We start from the raw sequence: 25,997 nt of genomic DNA, 5'->3' as shown, positions 1-25,997 counted from the left end.
AAGACCTCTGCATTCTGTCTTGGAATTGACTTTCTTATTCGTATCCGGAGGATAAAAATCCCCCATGACCATGTCCACCTGATGGTCAACTTGAGACCTCGTTATCCCCAACACAGTAGAAGCGAGAAGCTTCTGGGCCAGGTGAAAAATCACTTTCTAGGCTACTATGTAGGTGCTTATCCCAACATAGCTTATCATTTTTAAAGACCTCTGCATTCTGTCTTGGAATTGACTTTCTTACTTGTATCTGGAGGATAAAAATCCCCCATGACCATTGTCCACCTGATGGTCAACTGGAAATGGTCGCACGGCTTGAGTTGTTTTGATGCCACCACAGACAGGTTCCTGTGTGTGCATGTTGATGTCAGACACTTCAGATGCTCCTCACTACTGCCGGATACCCTTGGATGTAACAGGGACCCAAGATATAATTCAATAGCAAGGAAGGATGTACAGGTTATAAACGTAAAGTAAGTTTTACCGGTATATACAGTAAGTAACAGGTACAAATCTTGTTGTTTGCATCTTTTGCTTTACGCAGAGGCACAGGCAGAATGGTCACTTGTGGCAGCACATCACTGGTTAACAGTGTCAATAATTAGTATTTCATGTCATCCATCTGTCCTCCATAGACCAGAGCCCACTTTCTTGCGATACCTGTGCCGCAATCTCGGAGATCCAGCATCTCTTAACAACATTCTCAGGTCCGGCCTAAACGTTGCCTCTACTTCACGATGACTATGCTATCTCAGGGTCCCCACGAATACACAGCTACATCTTCTGAGCTCCTGGCTATACCAGCTGCCGCTGAGCTATCCTTCTGGCTCTTCCATTTCCTAATTCAGGATCTTCTGGCCATACTAAACATCCAGAATGTCACTTATTCATTTACAGTTAAAGGCTTGCTGCCACAAACTCTTCTACCTTGCGCACACATCCAGGCTGCAGCTCTGCTTCTTGGTTATCCATCTTTCACAACCAGCTTCCAAGAGCTGACTCACTCTATCCAGGAACTATCTTTCTTTTTAGGGTGCTTGACACTTCATTTTCTCCCATGTTCAGGGGCCTCTTTGGGGCTTACCTTTGAACCTACAGCAAAACGGGATTTGCACGAATGCTTCGACAGGGCCATTGAAGGTGACGGGCACAGGGGGGCATTCTTTGCGTCTGGAGGAGAGAAGGTTTTTCCACCAACATAGAAGAGGATTCTTTACTGTTAGGGCAGTGAGAATCTGGAATTGCTTGCCTGAGGAGGTGGTGATGGCGAACTCAGTCGAGGGGTTCAAGAGAGGCCTGGATGTCTTCCTGGAGCAGAACAATATTGTATCATGCAATTATTAGGTTCTGTAGAAGGACGTAGATCTGGGGATTTATTATGATGGAATAGAGGTTGAACTGGATGGACAAATGTCTTTTTTCGGCCTTACTAACTATGTTACTATGTTACTATGACTATATAATTTTTCGTGCACCATTTTTATCAGTATATGCCTATCCGAGGTGGGTAGCTAGATTCAGTAGACTATGGGCCAAATGGGCCAAAAATAATGCAGAATTAAAATCAATGTCCCCATTGGCACATACATCCAAATCTCTTTTTGTGGGAGGTTCAGATGTAATCCCCGTCAGGGCGACCGAACGTGGGAAATAGCGCAATGTGAAATGGCCCTTACTCCTAAAACTCCTCTCTCCACCAAGGCTGACCAGTTATAACCCTTTTTTTCTACCCGCTATTGCTTCTGTTGCCCCAGATGAGAACAATAAACTAAACATTATGGTAGTCATCTTTACTATACAGATAATACATCAGAATATATGCACACAATACAGCATTACAACCATTTTTTATAGGGGAAGGCTAGCTTGTCTTCCCCTTCTCTACAATTGCTCCATACCTCAGGGGCAGCTGTCTTGATCCCTCTTGGATGTTCCCGATAGGCCTCATTGTTAGCAAGGTTTGCAAATAAGAGCAAGAGATTGACGTCCAACCCATATTTCTATGACTCAAGTTTACATGAGGCCAGGCCATTTTTCATATGAATCATCGCCACAATATTGGCCCAGTTGGCAAATGACACCATAAATTTTAAAGTCAAGAAGTACTTCTTTAAGAATGAAAATGAAGAATGATTAAGAATTTATTTATTTTTTGATACTAAGGGTAAGGGGTAAAAAGATTTTAACAAATACTCAAAAAGAGGTCAATACTGCTGTTCCTCAAGAACCTCTACTTCCTTTTCCTGTCTCAACAAATGCCAAACCTTGGCTGAGGTGAGTCCCTGATGCATTTACTGGTTGGCCAAGCTATATTTTGTAGTATTTCCTATGTGACCTGCTTGACAAAGAAGTAGAGACCACCACTTGCCGGAAGCACGTGTTAAATGCTGCTGTCAGAGTTAGACAGCGGCATTTAACTAGTTAACAGCCGCGGGGCGGATCGTGATTCCACCTGCGGCTGTTAGAGGCACACGTTAGCTGTTCAAAGCACTGAAATAATTATGTAGGTACTCAGGAATCTGATAGCGTGGGATAAAACCCGTCCGAGAGCAAAGCTGCAAACAAAAAGATGTATTTAAACAAAACTGAAATGCAAACAGAACTAACACAGATATCCCTGCAATTGTAACGAGGTGCTCGACACAATATGGTAAATCACAGCAAACTGAATAGCGGGGCGCGACCGCTAGTACGAACCAGTCCAGCAAGGATATGACGTGGAAGCGAACAAGACACTTAAACGAGGAAGTCCAGTAGGTTATTAGTGTGAATGCACACAGTACTTAAACGAGGAAGTCCAGCAATAACTTGATCACACGTGCGCACCGCACTTGTTGGTGGAAGTTCAATAATACGCAGATGGTGCGTTGAGCATGAAGTCCTGAGAAAAAGGATGAGGGGAAAAAAGAGGGAGAGCGCTATTTAAGCGTAGCAGATAAGGAAATATTTCTTGGTGAGAAAAGTGTGACTTGAATCTTTCTCACCTGGTGTGGTTGTGCAAAGATGCACAACACTGGGAAAAGTTTAGCAAACAAGGGTGATCCATCCACTGGTGTGCTTCCTGTCATAGAAGTTCCAGAGGCGAGAGGCAACACCCAGGACAATCCCGGTCAGGATCAAGGAGCATGCGGAATATGGAAGGCAGCAGAAAGTGGCGAGGCAGACCACCGAGTAATGAGCAGCAGAAGCAGGGAGTTAACCAGCAATCAGGCAGAAGTTCAGGAGCCAGCAGCACAAAATACTCAGGCACAGGAGAACACATGACCCAGACTTAAATAAGCAGGACAGACAGGAAGTTCCATGACAGGGCGAGATCCAAGACTCCATCTTGGATCAGGGCAAATTGGCACAAGGAACGTCCGGAATCCCTACAAGAAGCTGACATGTGCCGGAAAAGATGTAGGCTCAGCACCAAAGCCCATATGAAATGGAGGGAGTCCGACATCGGCGTACTATTATGCACATGTCGGAAAGTGGTTTAAATGTAATTATTTTAATAGGGAAAAATGGGAATGATTTAAACTGATAATTTTTTTTGCATTTTTTAACATATTTACTTTATTTGTAAGTCACTTTAGGGAAGTTGAACCTGTAGTCGTCCAATCACTTATATTATTACTACAATCCCATAATATTGAGGCATTGTCACGTTTCCACCCGTCAGTGTGTCTGGGATGCAGTTACTGACAGCTCAGCTGTCTAATCCGGTACAGGGGTGTGCTGAAGCTGTCAGGAACTCTGACAGCTCAGTTGTCCCGTCTGGCGCAGAGGCATGCTGAGCTTTCAGTGCGTTGATTGACAGTTCGGCCATCCAATCTGAGACTGGGAGGTACTGGCTGTCTCCAGGTGTTCTTTGTCCCAGTTGATTGTCAGGCTACATAATTAGCCTGTTACTCCCAGACCTCTGCCATACATACACTCAGCTACTGTGTAGTTTGTCTCTCTGCGCCTTGTGTTCTGTTTGTTGATCTTTCGTTGCGTGACCTTGGACCTCGTCCTAACCATCCGTCTGTTTAACCCCTTTTGCTCTGATCCGCCATCCTGGTATTCTGACCTTAGTACGGAACCTGACTACTCCTTTGTCTTTTCCTTCTGTTTATGACCAACCCTGCTGGCTTTTGACCTCCAACTCTTTGACTATCCCGTCTCATGGCTTGGTTGTGAGAAGTGACTCAGCGTCACACGCATACAGTATAAATGGGGTTCTCCTTTGAAGCTCAGCATCAGCAGGAGGCTCATGATGGCAGTGATGGGGGGCTTCAGCAGGCCTCCGATTGTTATAGCGACTTGATGTTGCATTGCGATCACATCATAGAGGGTCAATGTGAACCTGTAATCACGAGCAATGGCACATGTCCATTCAACCATTGCTATTAGAGACTGGCATCTGCGTTTAAGTAGTTAACAGCCGAGGTTCAGAAGTTTACCACCATTCAAGGGAATGCTGCAAACCCAGATACAGCCGGTGGAAAGAGTTGAGTTATTTTTTTTAGGAAAAAAGTAGGTAAATACTAGAAAACATGAGGATACATTGATAGTTGGAATATACTTCATTATTATTATTATAATTATTATTATTGTTTATTAGTGTTCTAGTTCTGTATATCCCCGCCCACATCACTGATTGGCTGCTTTGTGCCTATGTACAGTGTAAACAGAAAGCTGCCAATCAGTGATGGTTGAATAGTCCTCTAGTGATAATCTCCTGCTGATGAAACACTGATTTTATCAAAACTACACTGAGCAGCCGAGTAAGTGATACATGGATGTAATTAGGCTCTCTGACCCTACATCATGCTGCTCTCAGGTTAGGTGGCTAAATCCTAATGAGAATTTCTCTTTAAATGTTGAAAAACATTCAAGAAGTTTGTGAAAATAAAATTTGTTTGTGGCATTATTTTGTGATACCCTAAAAAAAAAATAACCATAGTTTGGATTTTTTTTTTAAATCACTTAAATAAAAAATAACCTAGACATGTTTGGTGTCTATGAACTTGGAATGACCTGGAAAATCATAATGGCAGGTCAGTCTTAGCATTTAGTGAACATGGTAAAAAAAAATTACTGTGGAATTGCACTTTTTTTTTTAAATTTCACTTGGAATTTTTTTTCCCGTTTTCCTGTACACGATATGTTAAAACAAATCAAAAGCAAAGCGTCATTCAAAAGTACATCTTGTCCCGCCAAAAATCAAGCCCTCACATGGCAATATGGAAAAGTGGCGGTTCTGGGAACAAGAGGAGCAAAAAACAAAAGTGCAAATTTACACTGTTTTACAAGCTGTGCACTGACTACTTTATATTATATCAAACATAAACATACATTTCTTGTTTAATTTAAGCTTTAGTTTCCCAGAAACCGTAAATTCCGATTTGGCAGGCGATGATGAATGCAATGACGTTACCTTGTTTCCTGACATCCTCCACCGCAGATATTAACTCCTCTTTTAGATCCTGACTTTCTTTTGCAATCTGTTCGCCTTTTTCCAAAAAGTTTAGGGTGGCTTGTTCCACGGAGGCTGCCAGGACGTGAGCTTTTTTAGATCGACCTTTCTTTTTACCCGATGGACCCTTGTTACTTGTGTTTACCAGGGTTGTCACCTGCGGGATAAATGAATGCGGATCAGTCGCGCAGAAAGGACATGGATCAATAATAAAATAATCAGCAACATGGGAAATAAATATATATACATATACATAAATTTGTTCTCTGATTGGTTATACGTAGTTGACAACGTTTGATACTTATTTTCTATTAACACTTTAGCTTTGAAAGGATTTGACTTGTTGGGGGTTCTGCATGGGTGGGGCTTATCAAAATAAACATTTTTTGATTCCATATATTTTCTGCATGTTTTCAATGGATTTTTTTTTTTCGGCTTGAACAGAAATCCTCCTTCAATTAGAGCTGCTCCACTGATTCTGAAACAACCTTTCATTTTCTTCCCTTTGTTCCAAAGTTCTACCCCTCGTTGATAAAGAAGCTAATTTTCCCTGTAGCCATCTGGGCGTATACCATAGAACTTTAATGTGGGCATGGCTGCGTTTTGAATAGCTGGTATTGGAGGAAAAAAAGCAAAAGCCTACAAAGAAGTTATGCGGTATACGCCCAATTGGATGAAAAGAAAATTAGCTTCTTTATTATCGGGGGGGGGGGGGGTGAAACTTTGGAACGGCGGGAAGAAAAAGAAAGGTTGTTTCAGGATCGGTGGAGCAGCGCTCATGTGATATTATTGGAATGGAGGAGCACAAAAGGAAAAGAAAAACTTTACACCAATTCTTAAGTCTCTGTTGATCGGCTGTAGCGGTGACACAACGTCAACAGCGCTGCAGACAATCACTGAGTTCAGCAGTTCCTCCTATCTACAGCTGCTGGGCTCAGTGATTGACTGCAACTGATCAACCGAGACAGAGGAAGCAGTAGAGAAAAGTAAAACTGAGTTTATTTATTTTTACATAGAACTGATCCAATGGGCAAAAAATTGTTAAAAGAGGAAACAATATAGAAAAGTCATAAATCTATTGATAAAAGAGGACAAACCCTTTAAATATATATATATATATATATATATATATATATATATATATATATATATATATATATTATCTGTCTTTTCATTGCACCTTTTATGTGTAAATGAAAAAGCTTCACTCTCGACCATGGGCTGTGTCTAGTATTACGCCTCAGCCCCAGATACATAAATGCTGCAATACCGGATGCAACCTTTGGTCACAAGTGGCGCTCTTTCTGGTTTAAAATAAAACTAAAAATAATAAGATAGCCTTAATTTTTATCATTTCAGACAGAACAAAGTGATAACCACCTAGGAAATATGTTTGTTAGTCTTTTTAGACGTGTGTTTGTCGCCCCCCACCAACCACCACCAGCTGTGTGCGCTGGAGACGCAGAGACTTGTTTAAAGCAGTCAATAAGTAGTCAGAAAACCTCATTAGTTATAATAGGAAAAGAAACACCAAAGGCGTCACACCGGGCATTAGCGCTTAATTAGGAAGATATTTGGAAGCGGCCATCGATATCATCTTTGTGAGGCTCCATCCCTCTCCTCCGTTCTCCGCGTCGCTTCATGTAAATGCCAATAGCTGCACATTAATATTCTCCTTCCCGCTATACTAATGGATCACCAAGCTGCGGGAAACAGGCAACGACCTGTGTAAAGGCAGCGCTGACATTTTGTTGTATCGCTGATTCCTTCTAGGTATAATGCCATCCTTCCGCTTCAATGCGCGGCCTTATTGCCTGACCGCTTACACTAATGGCGCCCACCCCCCTGCTACCTGCCTCCCCGAGTTATGGCTCCTTTCCCCCCCACATTGTCAAAGTGATGCCTAAACAAGTTAAAAAGAGCTCTGCTCGCAGTACAAAGAAATATGTGTAGCCATAAATTGTATGATCGATCCCCAAAAATGGCAATAAAAAAGAATTAAAAAAGTGAATAATAATAATAATAATAATAATAAAGAAAAGCAATACCTATTGAAAGTTATATCCTTTCTGAGTGCAGGCAGAAGATATTTATAGAGCAATATTTTTACTTAATAACTTCTTCATATACATTTATTGTGTTTGCAGCTTTTTTTTGTAATTTAAAAAGTCAACTTTATTGTTTAGCTCTATCTGCAGCCAGAGGGAGCTAAAGAGCCTACTGCATACTGGATATACAATAAACTCAGCAATAAGTGGCACTACGCTTCCCCTAGTGGTGGTTGCAGGCAATTACAATTGTATCTGCCATATATAACATACACTATATACAGAAAAGTATTGGGACACACAGTTTGGGGAAGTCCCTTTTTTTTTTCTCCCATGACTGCAAAGGTCCATGCAGACATAGAAGGGTATTATGTTGGGGAGTAGAGATGAGAAAACGTTCGCCAATCTCAAATTTGGCAGCAAATGTTGCACATTCGGATTTGTGTTCGGATTCCTGAGCTTTTTTCCTAAAAGTCGGCCAAAGTTCGTTAAATGACCGAGTTCGCTAAGGGCTCTTTCAGATGTCAATGTTTCCGTTAGCAGCACAGGCCGCAAATAGGCCCACACGTGTGCACACTGACACACGGATGACATCCCTGTGTCATCCATCTGACACATACTGGCACATGGAAATCAGTGGTACTTTTCATGCTGTTCCCCGGTGCCGGGTCCTGAAGAAGGCAGCTCACATTACTGCTTCCTTCTGGTGCTGCAATTGGCACTAGCATGGTACAATGTTGAGAGTTGCATTCAACTGTAAACAGCGAGAGCAGGAGGCGGCTGATGGGAATATTCATCAGCTGCCGGCTATGCTATAAATTAATATATGAAAAAAAAAAATTATATGGGTTCCCCTGTACTTTTTATAACCAGCCAGGCAAAACTGACAGCTGCGGGCTACAACCCTCAGCCGTCAGTTTCATCAAGGCTGGTTATCAAGAATAGAGGGGTCCCTAAACCATATTTTTTTAATTATTTAAATAAATAATTAAAAAAATGGCTTGGGTTACCACCCACTTCTGACAACCAGCCAAGATAAAGCAGACAGCTGGGATCTGCAATTCTCAGGCTGGTAAGGAACCATGGATATGGCACAACCCCCAGCCTAAAAATAGTAGACTGCAGCTGCTCCAGAAAAGGTGCATCTATTAGATGCACCAATTCTGGCGCTTTGCCTCGCTCTTCCTACTTGTCCTGTGGCGGTGGTAAATAGGGGTTCATATCTGTGGGGTTAATGTCACCTTTGTATTGTCAGGTGACATCGAGCACATGGATTACTAATGGAGAGGCGTCTATATGACACCCTCATTACTAATCCTATACACAGCGAGATTAAAGTCCTTTATTGAAAAAATGCCAAAGTCTCCTTTTATGAATCTAAATTAAAAAAGAGAGAGAACTTATTAAAGAAAGAGCGAGGCATAGAGATATAAGTAATTACTAAAAAGGATGATTTTTATTTAATTACCAATTAAAATGGATACAAATGTGCAAGACGCAACACACGCATGGCTGGTAAATGGATAATAAACAGTAATATATGATAATCCCCCACAAAGAACAATAGATCAATTATGAGAGAGAGAATATAGATTTCAAATATGATCTATAACTTACAGACAATTACGAATATAGTAATGGTATAATAGTGTGACATATATACACACAATGATTAACTCAAGTAAGTTTAACAGCGAATAACTGGTAATATCATTTATTAAAATTGAGATGTAGAGTAAAGCACAGTGGCAATAAGAGTGGAAAAGAGTCTTACCAGACCATGGAGAACTGTACCAGACGCACGTTTCGCATCTAGCTTCATCAGTGGGAAGAGTTGTAATGGCGCTCACACTGAACTCAGTAAGACAAAGGAAGTTCACGGGCTGTGGACTCCCGGTGCCTTTCTGACATAACTGCGAATGTGAAAACTTTCTCACGCTCATAGTGACATCACTCGGGTCATAGGAGTTCACAGCCAGACGATGAGCAGCGGTAGCACACGCTGCTCGGTGTCTCTGCTGGCCATCTAGATGTAGCAGACCTGGACCCATTGCATGACAAATGGGTTATTATCTTCTCTGCGAAAAGGTGAGGAATACTGGTGTTTATTATTTTATTCTGTTACAGGAGACATTGGCTTCAGTGGACTAGGTGATGATGTGAGTATGGTTTAATTTAGATTCATTAAAGGAGTCTGTGTCATTCTTTCAATTAACCTCTTAATATCTACTGACGGACAAAGTTCATCATGGCCGGGTGTCAGTTCCCGCACCAGGACGGACTGTTACAAAATAATAATAATAATAATAATAATAATAAAAATAATGCCCTAATAAATAGACATTTTTTATGTAACAAAAATTAAATAAGCAAGAAAAGTACACATGTTTAGTATTGCCGCATCCAGAACAATCCGATCTATAAAAGTGTCATGCTAGTTAAGCCCTTCAGTGAATGCCGTAAGAAAAAAACACCAAAAGAATCATCATCCACAAAAATCGGAATAGAAAGCGATCAAAAATATAATGTGCCCGAAAATGGTACCAACAAAAAAGTCAGCTTGTCCTGCAGAAAGATAAGCCATCACATGACTCTGTGGGCCAAAATTGGGAAAAATTATAGCTATCAAAAAATGGCAATGCAAAACCTTCTTTTTAGCATGAGATAGCGGCCAAACATAAAAAAATAGATATAAGTCTGGTATCGCTTTAATAACACCGACCCAAAGAATAAAGTTGTCTAATTACTTATACCACAAAAAAGCACAGTAAAACCAAAAACACACTGTTGCAAAAAAATCACAGTGGACAGCAAGTGCTAGTAAAAAGATGGAAAAAACAGGGTATTTGGTTGATACGTTTTTTGCAAAAAATGTATATTAAGCCGCTCTACCAAACGTCAATGTATACCCATATCAGAGCAGTCCTAACTAATGTATGTAATCCCTGTATGTAATCCGTATCAAAAAACGTATCAACCAAATACCCTGTTTTTTCCATCTTTTTACCAGCACTTGCTGTCCACTGTGATTTTTTTGCAACAGTGTGTTTTTGGTTTTACTGTGCTTTTTTGTGTTTTCAAGTCTCTTGGTGGTGTGAACATGTCTCTACAGGCTTGTTCACTGTGCGCGCAGCTCATGTGTTCTGGTTTCACATAATTACTTATACCGCACGAGGAACGGCATAGAAAATAAATAAAACTAATTCTTCACCTGCTGTGGTTTTTTTTCATTCTGCCTCGGCACACATTTATCCGGCACTCTACACTGAGCGCTTACTCCGGGGTTTCCATGTAAATCTTTGAAATACGTGATTCAGACAGAACCGTCGGCGGAAGATTGCATATAATGAAGCAGATGGAGGCAGTGTGAATGCCATAAGACCTGTGATCCGGCAGTGTCCGTCTTTTAGGCGTGCATAAAAACACGGTCCATCTTAGTTTTGTGCACCTCTGAAAGGAAGGACAATGCTGAACAGAGGCCAGACGGAGTCCAGAGTAACTCTGCTGTCTCATTATAGTGATTGGATCCCTCGAGGGTTTCATTTGTCACGTCACTCGGAGGTTTAGATGGAAACCTCTAAAGTATGTGCTCAGCGTAGAGTGTCGGATAAATGTGAAAAATGCTCCGAATAAAAGCTTCAACTCAATCCACAAAAAAATTAAGTCCCCACTCAGGACTCATCTGTTAACGGAAATATAGGGGGCTTCCAACTTACTGGTAGTACAAAAGCTTTGGAAAAGCGAAATGGCTCCTCACCCACCAAAAGAAATTCAGCAAATTCTCCGCTCCCAAATCCAAATGCCCTCTCTCTTCTGAGCCCCAGTGTTCATAAACCACCTTTAGCGTTCACATTTGGCAGGGCTATCATTTCCAAAATGGGGTCAGTTGGGGTGGTTGGTGGGTGTTTGTAGAATTCTGCTCCCTAGGGGGCTCTGTATATGGAGTCTGCAAACTATTCTACGAAAATCTGCGCTACCGAGACTCTCCTTACGGCTAAGCAGTACTGTACAGCCACATATTTGGTATTTCTATATTCAGAATAAATTGTGTGTTAAATTCTGGTGCCAATTTTACCCACTTCTTGTGTGAAAATGTTAAATCCGGGGCTAAGACTAAAATTTTATGGCAAAAATCTAATTATTTTTTCTTCATTGCCCAATGTTACAAAATTCTGTGACCCAACAATGGTGTAAAAATGATCACTGCACCCCTATATTAATTCATCAAGAGGTGTGTTTTGTAAAATCGAGTCACTTATGAGGAGTCCTGCTGTTCTGGCACCTCAGGGGCTCTCCCAGTGGATCATGGCACCCTCAAACCATAATAGTAAAATGTGCACTATAATATGGCGCTCCATCCATTTTGAGCTTTGCGTTGTGCCTCAAAACTAGTTTTCACCAACACATGGGGTATTAGCACACTCAGAAGAAATTGCACAACAAATTTTGGGATTCAAGTTTCTCCTGTTACCCTTGTTAAAATAAAAAAATTGGGGCGAAAAGAAAAATTTTGCGAGAAAAATGTAACTTTTTTTAATTTTATTATCTTTAGCTCTGTTATAAACTTCTGTAAAAAAAAAGTACAATTCTTGTGAAAAAAAGTTAAATGTTATTTTTTTTCCGTCCACATTGCTTCAGTTCTTGTGAAGTACCTGAAGGGTTAATAAACTTCTTGAATGTGGTTTTGAATGCCTCGTGGGGTGCAGTTTTTAGAATGGTGTCACATTTGGGTATTTTCTGTCACATAGGCCCCCAAAGTCACTTCAAATATGAGGAGGTCCCTAAAAATATGGTTTTGTAAATTTTGTTGGAAAAATGAGAAATCGTCTGTCAACTTTTAACCCTTATAACTTCCTAAGAGAAAAAATAATGTTTTAAAAATTGTGCTGGTGTAAAGTAGACGTGTGTTAATTATTAGCTATTTTGTGTGACATAACGCTTTGATTTAGTGGCATAAAAATTCAAAGTTTGAAAATTTTGAAATTTTCACAATTTTTTGCCAAATTAAATTTTTTTTTCACAAATAAACGCAACACATAACGAAGAAATTTTACCACTGTCATAAAGTATAATATCTCAGAAAAAAATAACAGTCTCAGAATCAGGGGGATCCGTTGAAGCGTTCCAGAGTCATAGCCACATAATGTGACATTGGTCAGGCCTGGTCATCATTAACCTACAAGGGGTTAAAGGAATTTATTCTGGGTGTGTGTTTATTTACAAGATAACTATAGGATTAGTAATTGATAGATGTCTGGGTGGTGTGAGGCTTTTTTTTAATAAAATATGACAATATGACAGCACATTAGTAATGGGGGTGTATCTTAAACGCCTCTCCAATACGAAACTTTGGGCTTGATGTCACCTGACAATACAAAGATGACATCAACCCCCCCAACCATCACCCCACTTGCCACCGCACAAGGACAAGTGGGAAGAGCGAGGCTAAGTGCCAGATTTGGTGCATCTTATGCATTTATGTGCAATTTCTGGGTTGGCTGAGTGCTGATGTTTTTAGTCTGGGAGGAGCCAATATCCATTCCCCTTCCTAAGCTATTAATATCAGCCAGCAGCTGTCTGCCTAGCCTTTGCTGGTTATTAAACATAGGTGGACCCTATATCGTTTTTTGGGGGTAGTGTCACCCTTTTAATAACCAGCAAAGGCTAAGTATACATATGTGAGCTGATGTTAATTGCCTGGGAACCTTTATAAATATTGTCTTATTCCCAGAATATTAACATCAACCCTCAGACTTAGGCTTTCCCTTTGCTGATTATGAAAATTAAGGGAACCCCCACACATTTTTTTTCAATTACTCTTTCAATTGTCAACAAGAACAGTAAGGTCACTTTAGCAGCTCTTGCTTTGCAAACGCCAGTGCCAGACTGATGAATGGCTGTGAGTCCGGCACTCTGGCATTTAAGAGTCCGGCACTGGGGCCTGTAAACCTCAAATGAATCTTTGACAGATAGTTTAAAGTTACTGAAGTTTCCAGCTGCTGGAACACCTGTAGGCTGTAAATGAAGTTTACATTGGATGTATATTTTACTGTTCTTGTTAATAAATTCTAAAAGTGAATACAACAGAGTGGGCTCTCCCATAATTTTCAGAAACAGTTGAGGGAAAGCTGACAGCTGGAGTCTGATGTTAATATTCTGGGAAAGGGACACTATTCATAAAGGTTCCCAGGCTATTATCAGCTCACAGCTGTACACTTAGCCCTTCCTCATTATTAAAATGTGGGACTCCACATGGTATTTCCTTGTATTTTTTGATAACCAGCCAGGCAAAACTGACAGCTGTGGGCTCCAACCTTCAAATGTCAGCTTAACCCCTTCAAGTCACGGCCCTTTTTCGTTTTTGCATTTTCATTTTTCACTTCCCTCCTTCCCAGAGCCATAACTTTTTTATTTTTCCGTCAATATGGTCATGTGAGGGCTTATTGTTTGCAGGACGAGTTGTACTTTTGAACGACACCATTGGTTTTACCATGTCTTTTACTAGAAAACAGGAAAAAAATTCCAAGTGCGGTGAAATTGCAAAAAAAATGCAATCCCACACTTGTTTTTTGTTTGGCTTTTTTGCTAGGTTCATTAAATGCTAAAACTGACCTGATATTATGATTCTCTAGGTCATTACGAGTTCATAGACATCTAATATGCCTAGGTTATTTTTTATGCAAGTGGTGAAAAAAAATTCAAAACTTTGCTTAAAAAAAAGTGCCCTTTTCCGATACCCGAAGCGTCTACATTTTTCGTGATCTGGAGTCGGGTGAGGGCTTATTTTTTGCATGCCGAGATGATGTTTTTAATGATACTATTTTGGTGCAGATACGTTCTTTTGATCGCCCAAAAAACGTAATTCTGGCGTTTTGGATTTTTTTCTCGCTACGCTGTTTAGCGATCAGGTTAATGCTTTTTTATTGATAGATCGGGCGATTCTGAACGAGGCGATACCAAATACGTGTAGGTTTTTTTTGTTTCTAATTGTTTTATTTAGGATGGGGCGAAAGGGGGGTGATTTAAACTTTTATATTTTTTATATTTTTTTCATATATTTAAAAACATTTTTTTTTTACTTGTGCCATGTGCTAGAAGCTGGCATAGCCTGATCGGCTGTGCTACATAGCAGCGATCATCAGATCACTGCTATGTAGCAGAAATGGAGGTGTGCTGTGAGCGCCGACCACAGGGGGGTGCTCACAGCAGGCCGGCATCAGTAACCATAGAGGTCTCAAGGACCTCTATGGTTACCTTCCTTATGCATCGCCGACCCCCGATCATGCGACGGGGGTCGGCGATGACATCATTTCCGGCCGCCCGGCAGGAAGCGCCGGTAAAATGCCGCTGTCTGCGTTTGACAGCGGCATTTAACAGGTTAATAGCGGCGGGTGAATAGCGATTTCACCCGCCACTATTGTGCGCACATGTCAGGTGTACAAAACAGCTGACATGTCGCGACTTTGATGTGGGATCACCGCCGGAGCCCACATCAAAGGGGGTGACATGGCATGCGCCGTACATGTACGGCGCATGCCGTGAAGCGGATAAGCAAGGCTGGTTATCATGACTGGAGTGGTCCCCATGCGGTATTTATTAAGTATTTAAATAAATAATTGAAAAAATCTGCATCGGGTCCTCCCATTTTTGAAAACCAGTCAAGGAATAGTAATTTATTTTATAGACTATTATCTATTACTAAGCCATGGTCTTGATGTCACCGGACAATACAAAGGTGACATCACAAATATAAACCCCACTTGCCTCCACCACAGGGCAAGTTTTAAGAGTCGGGCAAAGCGCTAGAGTTGGAGCATCTAATAGATCCACCTTTTCGGGGGTGACTGTTGACTGATATTTTTTAGTCTTGGGAGGCAATATCCATAGCCCCTTATCAGCCTGAGAATAGCAGTCCTCAGCTGTTAGCTTTAGCTTGGCTGGTTGTTAAAAATGGGGGCGAGGCCATGACGTTATTTTAAATTATTTATTTAAATAATAAAAAAAACAGCATGGGGACCACTCTATTCTTGATATCCAGCCTTGCTATTGCTGACATCTGTGGGTTGCATCACGCAGATATCAGTTTTGCCTGGCTGGTTATCAAAAATACAGGGGAACCCACATGCATTTTTTTTTTATTGTGCAATTGATACCTCTTTTCCTGGTGGCTGCTCACAATTATTTTTTGGATCCCTTGAAGGTCTTGTTTATGCATTTGATTTTGCCTCCCATTTAATTCAATGGGGTTCAGGTATGTTTGTCAAACTGTTCGGCGAACATCGGGGTGTTCACTAATCCGAACCAAAACTTAAAAGTTTCGCTCATTTCTAGTGGGGAGAACTATATTAGTAGTTATATTCTTGAAATATAACCAGTATTATAGTAGTTATATCCTTGTACATAGGAGCAGTATTATAGTAGTTATATTCTTGTACATAGGGAGAAGTATTATAGTAATTATACTCTTGTACATAGGGGCAGTATTATAGTAGTTATATTCTTGTACATAGGAGCGGTATTATAGTAGTTATATTCTTGTATGTAGGGACAGTATTATAGTAGTTATATTCTTGCACATAGGGAGCAGTATTATAGTAATTATAGTCTTGTACATAGGAGCAGTATTATAGTAGATATATTCTTGTACATAGGTGCAGTATTATTGTAGCTATATTGTTGTACATAGGTGCAGTATTATAGTAGTTATATTCTTGTATGTAGGGAGCAGTATTGTAGTAGTCATATTATTGTACATAGGGGCAGTATTATAGTAGTTATATTCTTGTACATAGGGGCAGTATTATAGTAGTTATATTCTTGTACATAGGAGCAGTATTATAGCAGTTATACTCTTGTACATAGGGGCAGTATTATAGTAGTTATACTCTTGCACATAGGGGCAGTATTATAGTAGTTATATTCTTGTACATAGGGGCAGTATTATAGTAGATATATTCTTGTACATAGGTGCAGTATTATTGTAGCTATATTGTTGTACATAGGTGCAGTATTATAGTAGTTATATTCTTGACATAGGTGCAGTATTATAGTAGTTATATTCTTGTACATAGGGGCAGTATTATAGTAGTTATATTCTTGCACATAGGAGCAGTATTATAGTAGTTATATTCTTGTACATGGGGCAGTATTATAGTAGTTAAATTCTTGTACATAGGACCAGTATTATAGTAGTTATATTCTTGTACATAGGTGCAGTATTATAGTAGTAATATTCTTGATATAGGGGCAGTATTATAGTAGTTATATTCTTGTACATAGAAGCAGTATTATAGTAGTTACATTTTGTCGATAGGAGCAGTATTATAGTAATAATATTCTTATACCTAGGGGGCAGTATTATAGTAGTTATATTCTTGTACAGGTCCTTCTCAAAAAATTAGCATATAGTGTTAAATTTCATTATTTACCATAATGTAATGATTACAATTAAACTTTCATATATTATAGATTCATTATCCACCAACTGAAATTTGTCAGGTCTTTTATTGTTTTAATACTGATGATTTTGGCATACAACTCCTGATAACCCAAAAAACCTGTCTCAATAAATTAGCATATCAAGAAAAGGTTCTCTAAACGACCTATTACCCTAATCTTCTGAATCAACTAATTATTTCTAAACGCATGCAAAAGATACCTGAGGCTTTTATAAACTCCCTGCCTGGTTCATTACTCAAAACCCCCATCATGGGTAAGACTAGCGACCTGACAGATGTCAAGAAGGCCATCATTGACACCCTCAAGCAAGAGGGTAAAACCCAGAAAGAAATTTCTCAACAAATAGGCTGTTCCCAGAGTGCTGTATCAAGGCACCTCAATGGTAAGTCTGTTGGAAGGAAACAATGTGGCAGAAAACGCTGTACAACGAGAAGAGGAGACCGGACCCTGAGGAAGATTGTGGAGAAGGACCGATTCCAGACCTTGGGGAACCTGAGGAAGCAGTGGACTGAGTCTGGTGTGGAAACATCCAGAGCCACCGTGCACAGGCGTGTGCAGGAAATGGGCTACAGGTGCCGCATTCCCCAGGTAAAGCCACTTTTGAACCATAAACAGCGGCAGAGGCGCCTGACCTGGGCTACAGAGAAGCAGCACTGGACAGTTGCTAAGTGGTCCCAAGTACTTTTTTCTGATGAAAGCAAATTTTGCATGTCATTCGGAAATCAAGGTGCCAGAGTCTGGAGGAAGACTGGGGAGAAGGAAATGCCAAAATGCCTGAAGTCCAGTGTCAAGTACCCACAGTCAGTGATGGTGTGGGGTGCCATGTCAGCTGCTGGTGTTGGTCCACTGTGTTTCATCAAGGGCAGGGTCAATGCAGCTAGCTATCAGGAGATTTTGGAGCACTTCATGCTTCCATCGGCTGAAATGCTTTATGGAGATGAAGATTTCATTTTTCAGCACGACCTGGCACCTGCTCACAGTGCCAAAACCACTGGTAAATGGTTTACTGACCATGGTATTACTGTGCTCAATTGGCCTGCCAACTCTCCTGACCTGAACCCCATAGAGAATCTGTGGGATATTGTGAAGAGAAAGTTGAGAGACGCAAGACCCAACACTCTGGATGAGCTTAAGGCCGCTATTGAAGCATCCTGGGCCTCCATAACATCTCAGCAGTGTCACAGGCTGATTGCCTCCATGCCACGCCGCATTGAAGCAGTCATTTCTGCCAAAGGATTCCCGACCAAGTATTGAGTGCATAACTGAACATTATTATTTGATGGTTTTTTTGTTTGTTATTAAAAAACACTTTTATTTGATTGGATGGGTGAAATATGCTAATTTATTGAGACAGGTTTTTTGGGTTATCAGGAGTTGTATGCCAAAATCATCAGTATTAAAACAATAAAAGACCTGACAAATTTCAGTTGGTGGATAATGAATCTATAATATATGAAAGTTTAATTGTAATCATTACATTATGGTAAATAATGAAATTTAACACTATATGCTAATTTTTTGAGAAGGACCTGTATATAGGAGCAGTGTTATAATAGTTATATTCTTGTACATAGGGGCAGTATTATAGTAGTTATATTCTTGTACATAGGGGGTAGTATTAATAATAATAATCTTTATTTTTATATAGCGCTAACATATTCTGCAGCGCTTTACAGTTTTGCACACATTATCATCACTGTCCCCGATGGGGCTCACAATCTAAATTCCCTATCAGTATGTCTTTTGGAAACCGGAGTGCCCGGAGGAAACTCATGCAAACACGGGGAGAACATACAAACTTCTTGCAGCTGGTGTCCAAAGTGGGATTGGAACCCAGGACTCCAGCGCTGCAAGGCTGCAGTGCTATCCACTGAACCACCGTGCTTCCCGCCGTAGTTACATACTTGTACATAGGGGGTAGTATTATAGTAGTTATATTCTTGTACATAGGGGGTAGTATTATAGTAGTTATATTCTTGTACATAGGGGGCAGTATTATAGTAGTTATATTCTTGTACATAGGGGGTAGTATTATAGTAGTTATATTCTTGTACATAGGAGCAGTATTATAGTAGTTATATTCTTGTACATAGGGGGTAGTATTATAGTAGTTATATTCTTGTACATAGGGGGCAGTATTATAGTAGTTATATTCTTGTACATAGGGGGCAGTATTATAGTAGTTATACTCTTGTACATAGGGGGCAGTAATACAGTAATTATATTCTTGTACATAGGAGCAGTATTATAGTAGTTATATTCTTGTACATAGGGGCAGTATTATAGTAGTTATATTCTTGTACATAGGGGGCAGTATTATAGTAGTTATATTCTTGTACATAGAGGCAGTATTATAGTAGTTATATTCTTGTACATAGGAGCAGTATTATAGTAGTTGTATTCTTGTACATAGGAGCAGTATTATAGTAGTTATATTCTTGTACACAGGGGCAGTAATACAGTAGGTATATTTTTGTACATAGGGGCAGTATTATAGTAGTTATATTTTTGTACATAGGGGCAGTATTATAGTAGTTATATTCTTGTACATAGGAGCAGTATTATAGTAGTTATATTCTTGTACATAGGAGCAGTATTATAGTAGTTATATTCTTGTACATACAGTAGGAGCAGTATTATAGTAGTTATATTCTTGTACAAAGGGGCAGTATTATAGTAGTTATATTCTTGTACATAGGGGCAGTATTATATTAGTTATATTCTTGTACATAGGAGCAGTATTATAGTAGTTATATTCTTGTACACAGGAGCAGTATTATAGTAGTTATATTTTTGTACATAGGGGCAGTATTATAGCAGTTATATTCTTGTTATAGTAGTTATATTCTTGTACATACAGTAGGAGCAGTATTATAGTAGTTATATTCTTGTAGAAAGGGGCAGTATTATAGTAGTTATATTCTTGTACATAGGGGCAGTATTATATTAGTTATATTCTTGTACATAGGAGCAGTATTATAGTAGTTATATTCTTGTACTTAGGAGCAGTATTATAGTAGTTATATTCTTGTACATAGGTGACAGTATTATAGTAGTTATATTCTTATACTTAGGAGCAGTATTATAGTAGTTATATTCTTGTACATAGGAGCAGTATTATAGTAGTTATATTCTTGTACATAGGAGCAGTATTATAGTAGTTATATTCTTGTACATAGGAGCAGTATTATAGTAGTTATATTTTTGTACATAGGGGCAGTATTATTGCAGTTATATTCTTGTTATAGTAGTTATATTCTTGTACATACAGTAGGAGCAGTATTATAGTAGTTATATTCTTGTACAAAGGGGCAGTATTATAGTAGTTATATTCTTGTACATAGGGACAGTATTATATTAGTTATATTCTTGTACATAGGAGCAGTATTATAGTAGTTATATTCTTGTACTTAGAAGCAGTATTATAGTAGTTATATTCTTGTACATAGGTGACAGTATTATAGTAGTTATATTCTTAAACTTAGGAGCAGTATTATAGTAGTTATATTCTTGTACATAGGGGCAGTATTATAGTAGTTATATTCTTGTCCATAGGGGAAGTATTATAGTAGTTATATTCTTGTACTTAGGAGCAGTATTATAGTAGTTATATTCTGGAACATAGGGGTCAGTATTATAGTAGTTGTATTCTTGTACATAGGAGCAGTATTATAGTAGTTATATTCTTGTACACAGGGGCAGTATTATAGTAGTTATATTCTTGTACATAGGGACAGTATTATAGTAGTTATATTCTTGTACATAGGAGCAGTATTATAGTAGTTATATTCTTGTACATAAGGGCAGTATTATAGTTGTTATATTCTTGTACACAGGGGCAGTATTATAGTAGTTATATTCTTGTACACAGGGGCAGTATTATAGTAGTTATATTCTTGTACATAGTGGGCAGTATTACAGTAGTTATATTCTTGTACATAGGGGGCAGTATTACAGTAGTTATATTCTTGTACATAGGGGCAGTATTATAGTAGTTATATTCTTGTACATAGGAGCAGTATTATAGTAGTTATATTCTTGTACACAGGGGCAGTATTATAGTAGTTATATTCTTGTACATAGGGGGCAGTATTACAGTAGTTATATTCTTGTACATAGGGGGCAGTATTACAGTAGTTATATTCTTGTACATAGGGGCAGTATTATAGTAGTTATATTCTTGTACACAGGGGCAGTATTATAGTAGTTATATTCTTGTACACAGGGGCAGTATTATAGTAGTTATATTCTTGTACATAGGGGGCAGTATTACAGTAGTTATATTCTTGTACATAGGGGGCAGTATTACAGTAGTTATATTCTTGTACATAGGGACAGTATTATATTAGTTATATTCTTGTACATAGGAGCAGTATTATAGTAGTTATATTCTTGTACAAAGGGGCAGTATTATAGTAGTTATATTCTTGTACATAGGGACAGTATTATATTAGTTATATTCTTGTACATAGGAGCAGTATTATAGTAGTTATATTCTTGTACTTAGAAGCAGTATTATAGTAGTTATATTCTTGTACATAGGTGACAGTATTATAGTAGTTATATTCTTATACTTAGGAGCAGTATTATAGTAGTTATATTCTTGTACATAGGGGCAGTATTATAGTAGTTATATTCTTGTCCATAGGGGAAGTATTATAGTAGTTATATTCTTGTACATAGGGGTCAGTATTATAGTAGTTGTATTCTTGTACATAGGAGCAGTATTATAGTAGTTATATTCTTGTACACAGGGGCAGTATTATAGTAGTTATATTCTTGTACATAGGGACAGTATTATAGTAGTTATATTCTTGTACATAGGAGCAGTATTATAGTAGTTATATTCTTGTACATAAGGGCAGTATTATAGTTGTTATATTCTTGTACACAGGGGCAGTATTATAGTAGTTATATTCTTGTACACAGGGGCAGTATTATAGTAGTTATATTCTTGTACATAGTGGGCAGTATTACAGTAGTTATATTCTTGTACATAGGGGGCAGTATTACAGTAGTTATATTCTTGTACATAGGGGCAGTATTATAGTAGTTATATTCTTGTACATAGGAGCAGTATTATAGTAGTTATATTCTTGTACACAGGGGCAGTATTATAGTAGTTATATTCTTGTACATAGGGGGCAGTATTACAGTAGTTATATTCTTGTACATAGGGGGCAGTATTACAGTAGTTATATTCTTGTACATAGGGGCAGTATTATAGTAGTTATATTCTTGTACACAGGGGCAGTATTATAGTAGTTATATTCTTGTACACAGGGGCAGTATTATAGTAGTTATATTCTTGTACATAGGGGGCAGTATTACAGTAGTTATATTCTTGTACATAGGGGGCAGTATTACAGTAGTTATATTCTTGTACATAGGGGCAGTATTATAGTAGTTATATTCTTGTACATAGGAGCAGTATTATAGTAGTTATATTCTTGTACATAGGGGCAGTATTATATTAGTTATATTCTTGTACATAGGGGGCAGTATTACAGTAGTTATATTCTTGTACATAGGGGCAGTATTATAGTAGTTATATTCTTGTACATAGGAGCAGTATTATAGTAGTTATATTCTTGTATATAGGGGCAGTATTATAGTAGTTATATTCTTGTACATAGGAGCAGTATTATAGTAGTTATATTCTTGTACATAGGAGCAGTATTATAGTAGTTGTATTCTTGCACATAGGAGCAGTATCAAAAACGTTTTTTCCCACCTCTGCTGTAAATTGAAATGTATATTACCCGTTAATCACTTTCAGATTTCACTGTTTCGGTGGTTACTGATGTGACAATAACGGTTCATAGCTTACGATCCTACAACTAAGGTTTGGAAGCGGCTCGCAGATATCACACACCTGCCTCCTCTCAAGATCCAACACAAACTCTCTGATTGTATTTATAACAGTGGAATCCCATTCTATCGTTAGAATTCAGCGCAGCCCGCGTCTGGCACAGCCCGCACCTCGGCTGCCACGTGCCGGAGGCGCACAGACATAAAGTAACCTGCCCACAGCCATGAGGAAATAATATGCGAATCCACAGCAGATTGCGGCAGTGACAGTCACTAAATCACTGATTTGCATTTCAGGAGCTGACTAAGGCCGGTGCGGCTGGCGGCAGCCATTCATTCTTTCCAATGCGCTAAGCCGCCTTGGTGTTACACGCCGTAACAATGTAGCAGAGCAGAACTTGTCATTTCACAGTTTCCTTTTGTAGACGCGGAATTAGTATGGGCTCACGAGTTGTGACATCGAAAACTTTATTATTATTCATCAGAACTTTCTTTATGATTTTCACGTGTTTTTATCTACACAACAACAAAATTTCGAATTTTTATGTATTTATACAGTTTTGTCTCCCTGCTGCGCAGGAGTTAGCTGATCTCCCCACTTCCTTCTTTCATAGTTAGGAATCATGTCCTTGTCTCCCATGTAAGCATACGCACCCTATTGCCCCGTTCCGGCGCATGCGCAGAGGAAGGCTGAAGCCAATGCATATAGAAGGCCGGTATAGGTACTGTATAATCGCGCTATGGCAGGGTGCAGGCGCCGGATTATGGGGCCACCATTGGGAGGGAGGGGGTGATATGATAATGAAGACAGGAGGCAGAGATTTCTTACAGCACTGTAACCTGTAAGAAATCATTAGCATAAAGATATAAAATAAGATTTTTTTTCTCAACACAAGACCGCAAATATTAGATATACAGGTAGGTCGAATTTAACATTTCTATCACCTGTATGCCCATCAGGATCGGACTGGCCCTCTGGCAAATGCCAGGTGGGCTGGTCCAGTCATAGGCCGTATTGTCTGCTATGCTGTTAGCAGTTTTAGGGTGCAGCTGAGACAGAGCGTCAGTGGGAGGAACTACAAGGCCCATGTGTTCTCAAATGCTAGGGTTGAATTACTCTCCCAGTCCGTCCCTGACGCCCATTTCTAATGATACCTCCGTTGCAACTCTTAACAGTATGTGCATGTCTTGAGAACACGGATTCTGTTAATAACGTAGCAGACAAGGTGGCCCCCGACCAGACAGGCCCTTCTAGTTTTTGCCAGATGGCCAGTCCGGCCTTGTTAATAGGTTATATACATCCCAGGGGTGACAGAATCCCTTTAAGGGTCATTAACTCTGGGTTTATTGTTGTTTTCATTCCTACAACGCAAGGATCTTTCCTCATTGGTCACGTAGCCAATATGTTATTACATGCAGAACACGCGTAATACTTATAGATTGCACAGTTATCGATCTGGTTATTCACACTGGGTAGGAAAAAGTCATGTTAATTACAGTCGGACGAGGAAAAGAACAATTAGGCTCATGTTCATCGATGATCGTTAAGGGCTGAAGATTAATCATCCGCATTGAATGTAACGTAATCGGAACAATCATATAGTTCAAAACTGATTTACGGAAATTGACAAAACTGATCCGAGACGTCTGAAATCCAGAATAGAGAACGTCGTCCGACTTACCGCAGTCATTTCATAGAACTAAAAACGTTAAATACAATATTCTAAATGTATTGAAACGTATTATAAAATATGAACTATTCCTTTAACTCCGTTTTCTGTTAAAATTTGTCTTTGTCGTGTACATTTTTTTTCTCTTAAATGCATGCACTTTGTGCAAAGAAAAAAGTTTTGTCGTTAGAATTCATTAAATAAATGAATTAAATAAATTAGCACAATTTAACTTTTACAGCATCTCTGTTTTTCCTCAACATTGTTGGATGCAGAATGAGTAAACTAAGGATCTGCCAGTGAGCTCATTTTAAAGGAAGGTTTCTAACTCCTTTAATTAAGTTTTTTGAAGCTTCTTTTAGCTTTTTTTTTACAACATCAAAGTCAGCTCCATTTTCATGTGGTCTGTGGTCATAAATCAGCGCAGATGAGTTCAGAAAAGAGTAACAAACTCCCTGTCAGAACAAGTTGATGGATTCTAGTTTTTTTTTTGTTCAAGTTAATTTTCAACACAGCACTGTCAACAGGAATGGATTCCTGCTCTTCAATGCTTTTTGGGAACAAAGAGAGAGACAGTGACAGCATGAACAAAATAATACTGCAAAACTGAGCTGTGTGGATGTGAATCCAGCTCTGAGATTAAGTAATATAACAATCTTTCTGTTCCTGCCTTTGCCTATTTACATACTCTGCTCCTCACTCTACCTCCTCCTCTTCTCTTATAGTACAATAGGCTGTGTAACCTGACACCTCACTGTACTTGCAGTCCACACATAGTTAAGTCACTTTTTTCAGAGTAGATGGTAAGTTCAGGAGGAAGGGTAAAGAGAAGAAGGGGCTCCTAAGTGGAGAAAGAAAGAAAATTATCTGATTAAATTTATTAAAAGGTTTCTATTATGCCCCTGTACTTCTGATTTTTGCAAAGTTGGCTGAAAGGATGCTTAAATCTGATGTACTCCATTGAGGTTTACTCCATTTTTTACACCATTGTACTCCCTTTTGAGGTCCATTAGGGTTTTCTTATTTGTAGATTCTCGGAAATTCTAAGATCATCATTAAATGATGGAAACCTTGATCGAACCCAACCCAACAAACCCAGTACTAAGATTCCCAATGTATTGTAGGTGCCACTTAGCTTAGGACGCTGTCAAAACTCCTTTAAAGGGTTCTTCCCATCTTCATAAATGGGAATTTTGGGATAGTGCTTGTAAATTTAAGCAATTTTGCAATTTACTGCTTATTAAAATTTTCAACCGTTCTTGAGATACTTACACTTTAGTTAACAGCAGCGGTGGTCGGTCTCCTAGACAACGAGCAATAAGCAGAAGAAAAGCGTTAATATCTCAAGAACGGCTGCAAATTTTAGTAAGCAGTAAATTGCAAAAGTGCTTGTTTTTACTAGCTCTATCTGACAATGTCCATGTATGAAGATGGAAACAAAGCTTTAAGGCAATATTAACCCATAACTTATCACAAATTCGAGAATCTTTACTTTTACCATGAATAGGCTGACTCCAATAGACCTGGGTCATTGGGAAAAATGGCTTTGAGGCAATTAGCAATTAAATA

At 39.0% G+C, this 25,997-nt stretch overlaps 1 protein-coding gene across 1 annotated transcript in view; it reads right to left on the bottom strand.

The window, feature by feature from the left end:
- LOC138657394 (catenin alpha-2-like) overlaps window positions 1–25,997 on the bottom strand; it is an 805,109-nt gene that overhangs the window by 334,659 nt on the left and 444,453 nt on the right. The window contains exon 3 of the mRNA XM_069745156.1: window positions 5,402–5,597. Coding sequence (XP_069601257.1) covers window positions 5,402–5,597 — 196 coding nt within the window. The remainder of the gene's footprint in view (window positions 1–5,401; window positions 5,598–25,997) is intronic.

Source organism: Ranitomeya imitator, chromosome 1 (assembly GCF_032444005.1).
Source record: "Ranitomeya imitator isolate aRanImi1 chromosome 1, aRanImi1.pri, whole genome shotgun sequence".
NCBI classification, from domain to species: domain Eukaryota; kingdom Metazoa; phylum Chordata; class Amphibia; order Anura; family Dendrobatidae; genus Ranitomeya; species Ranitomeya imitator.
Note: the sequence above shows the minus strand (reverse complement) of the source record. Positions and strands in the feature narration are given on the sequence as shown.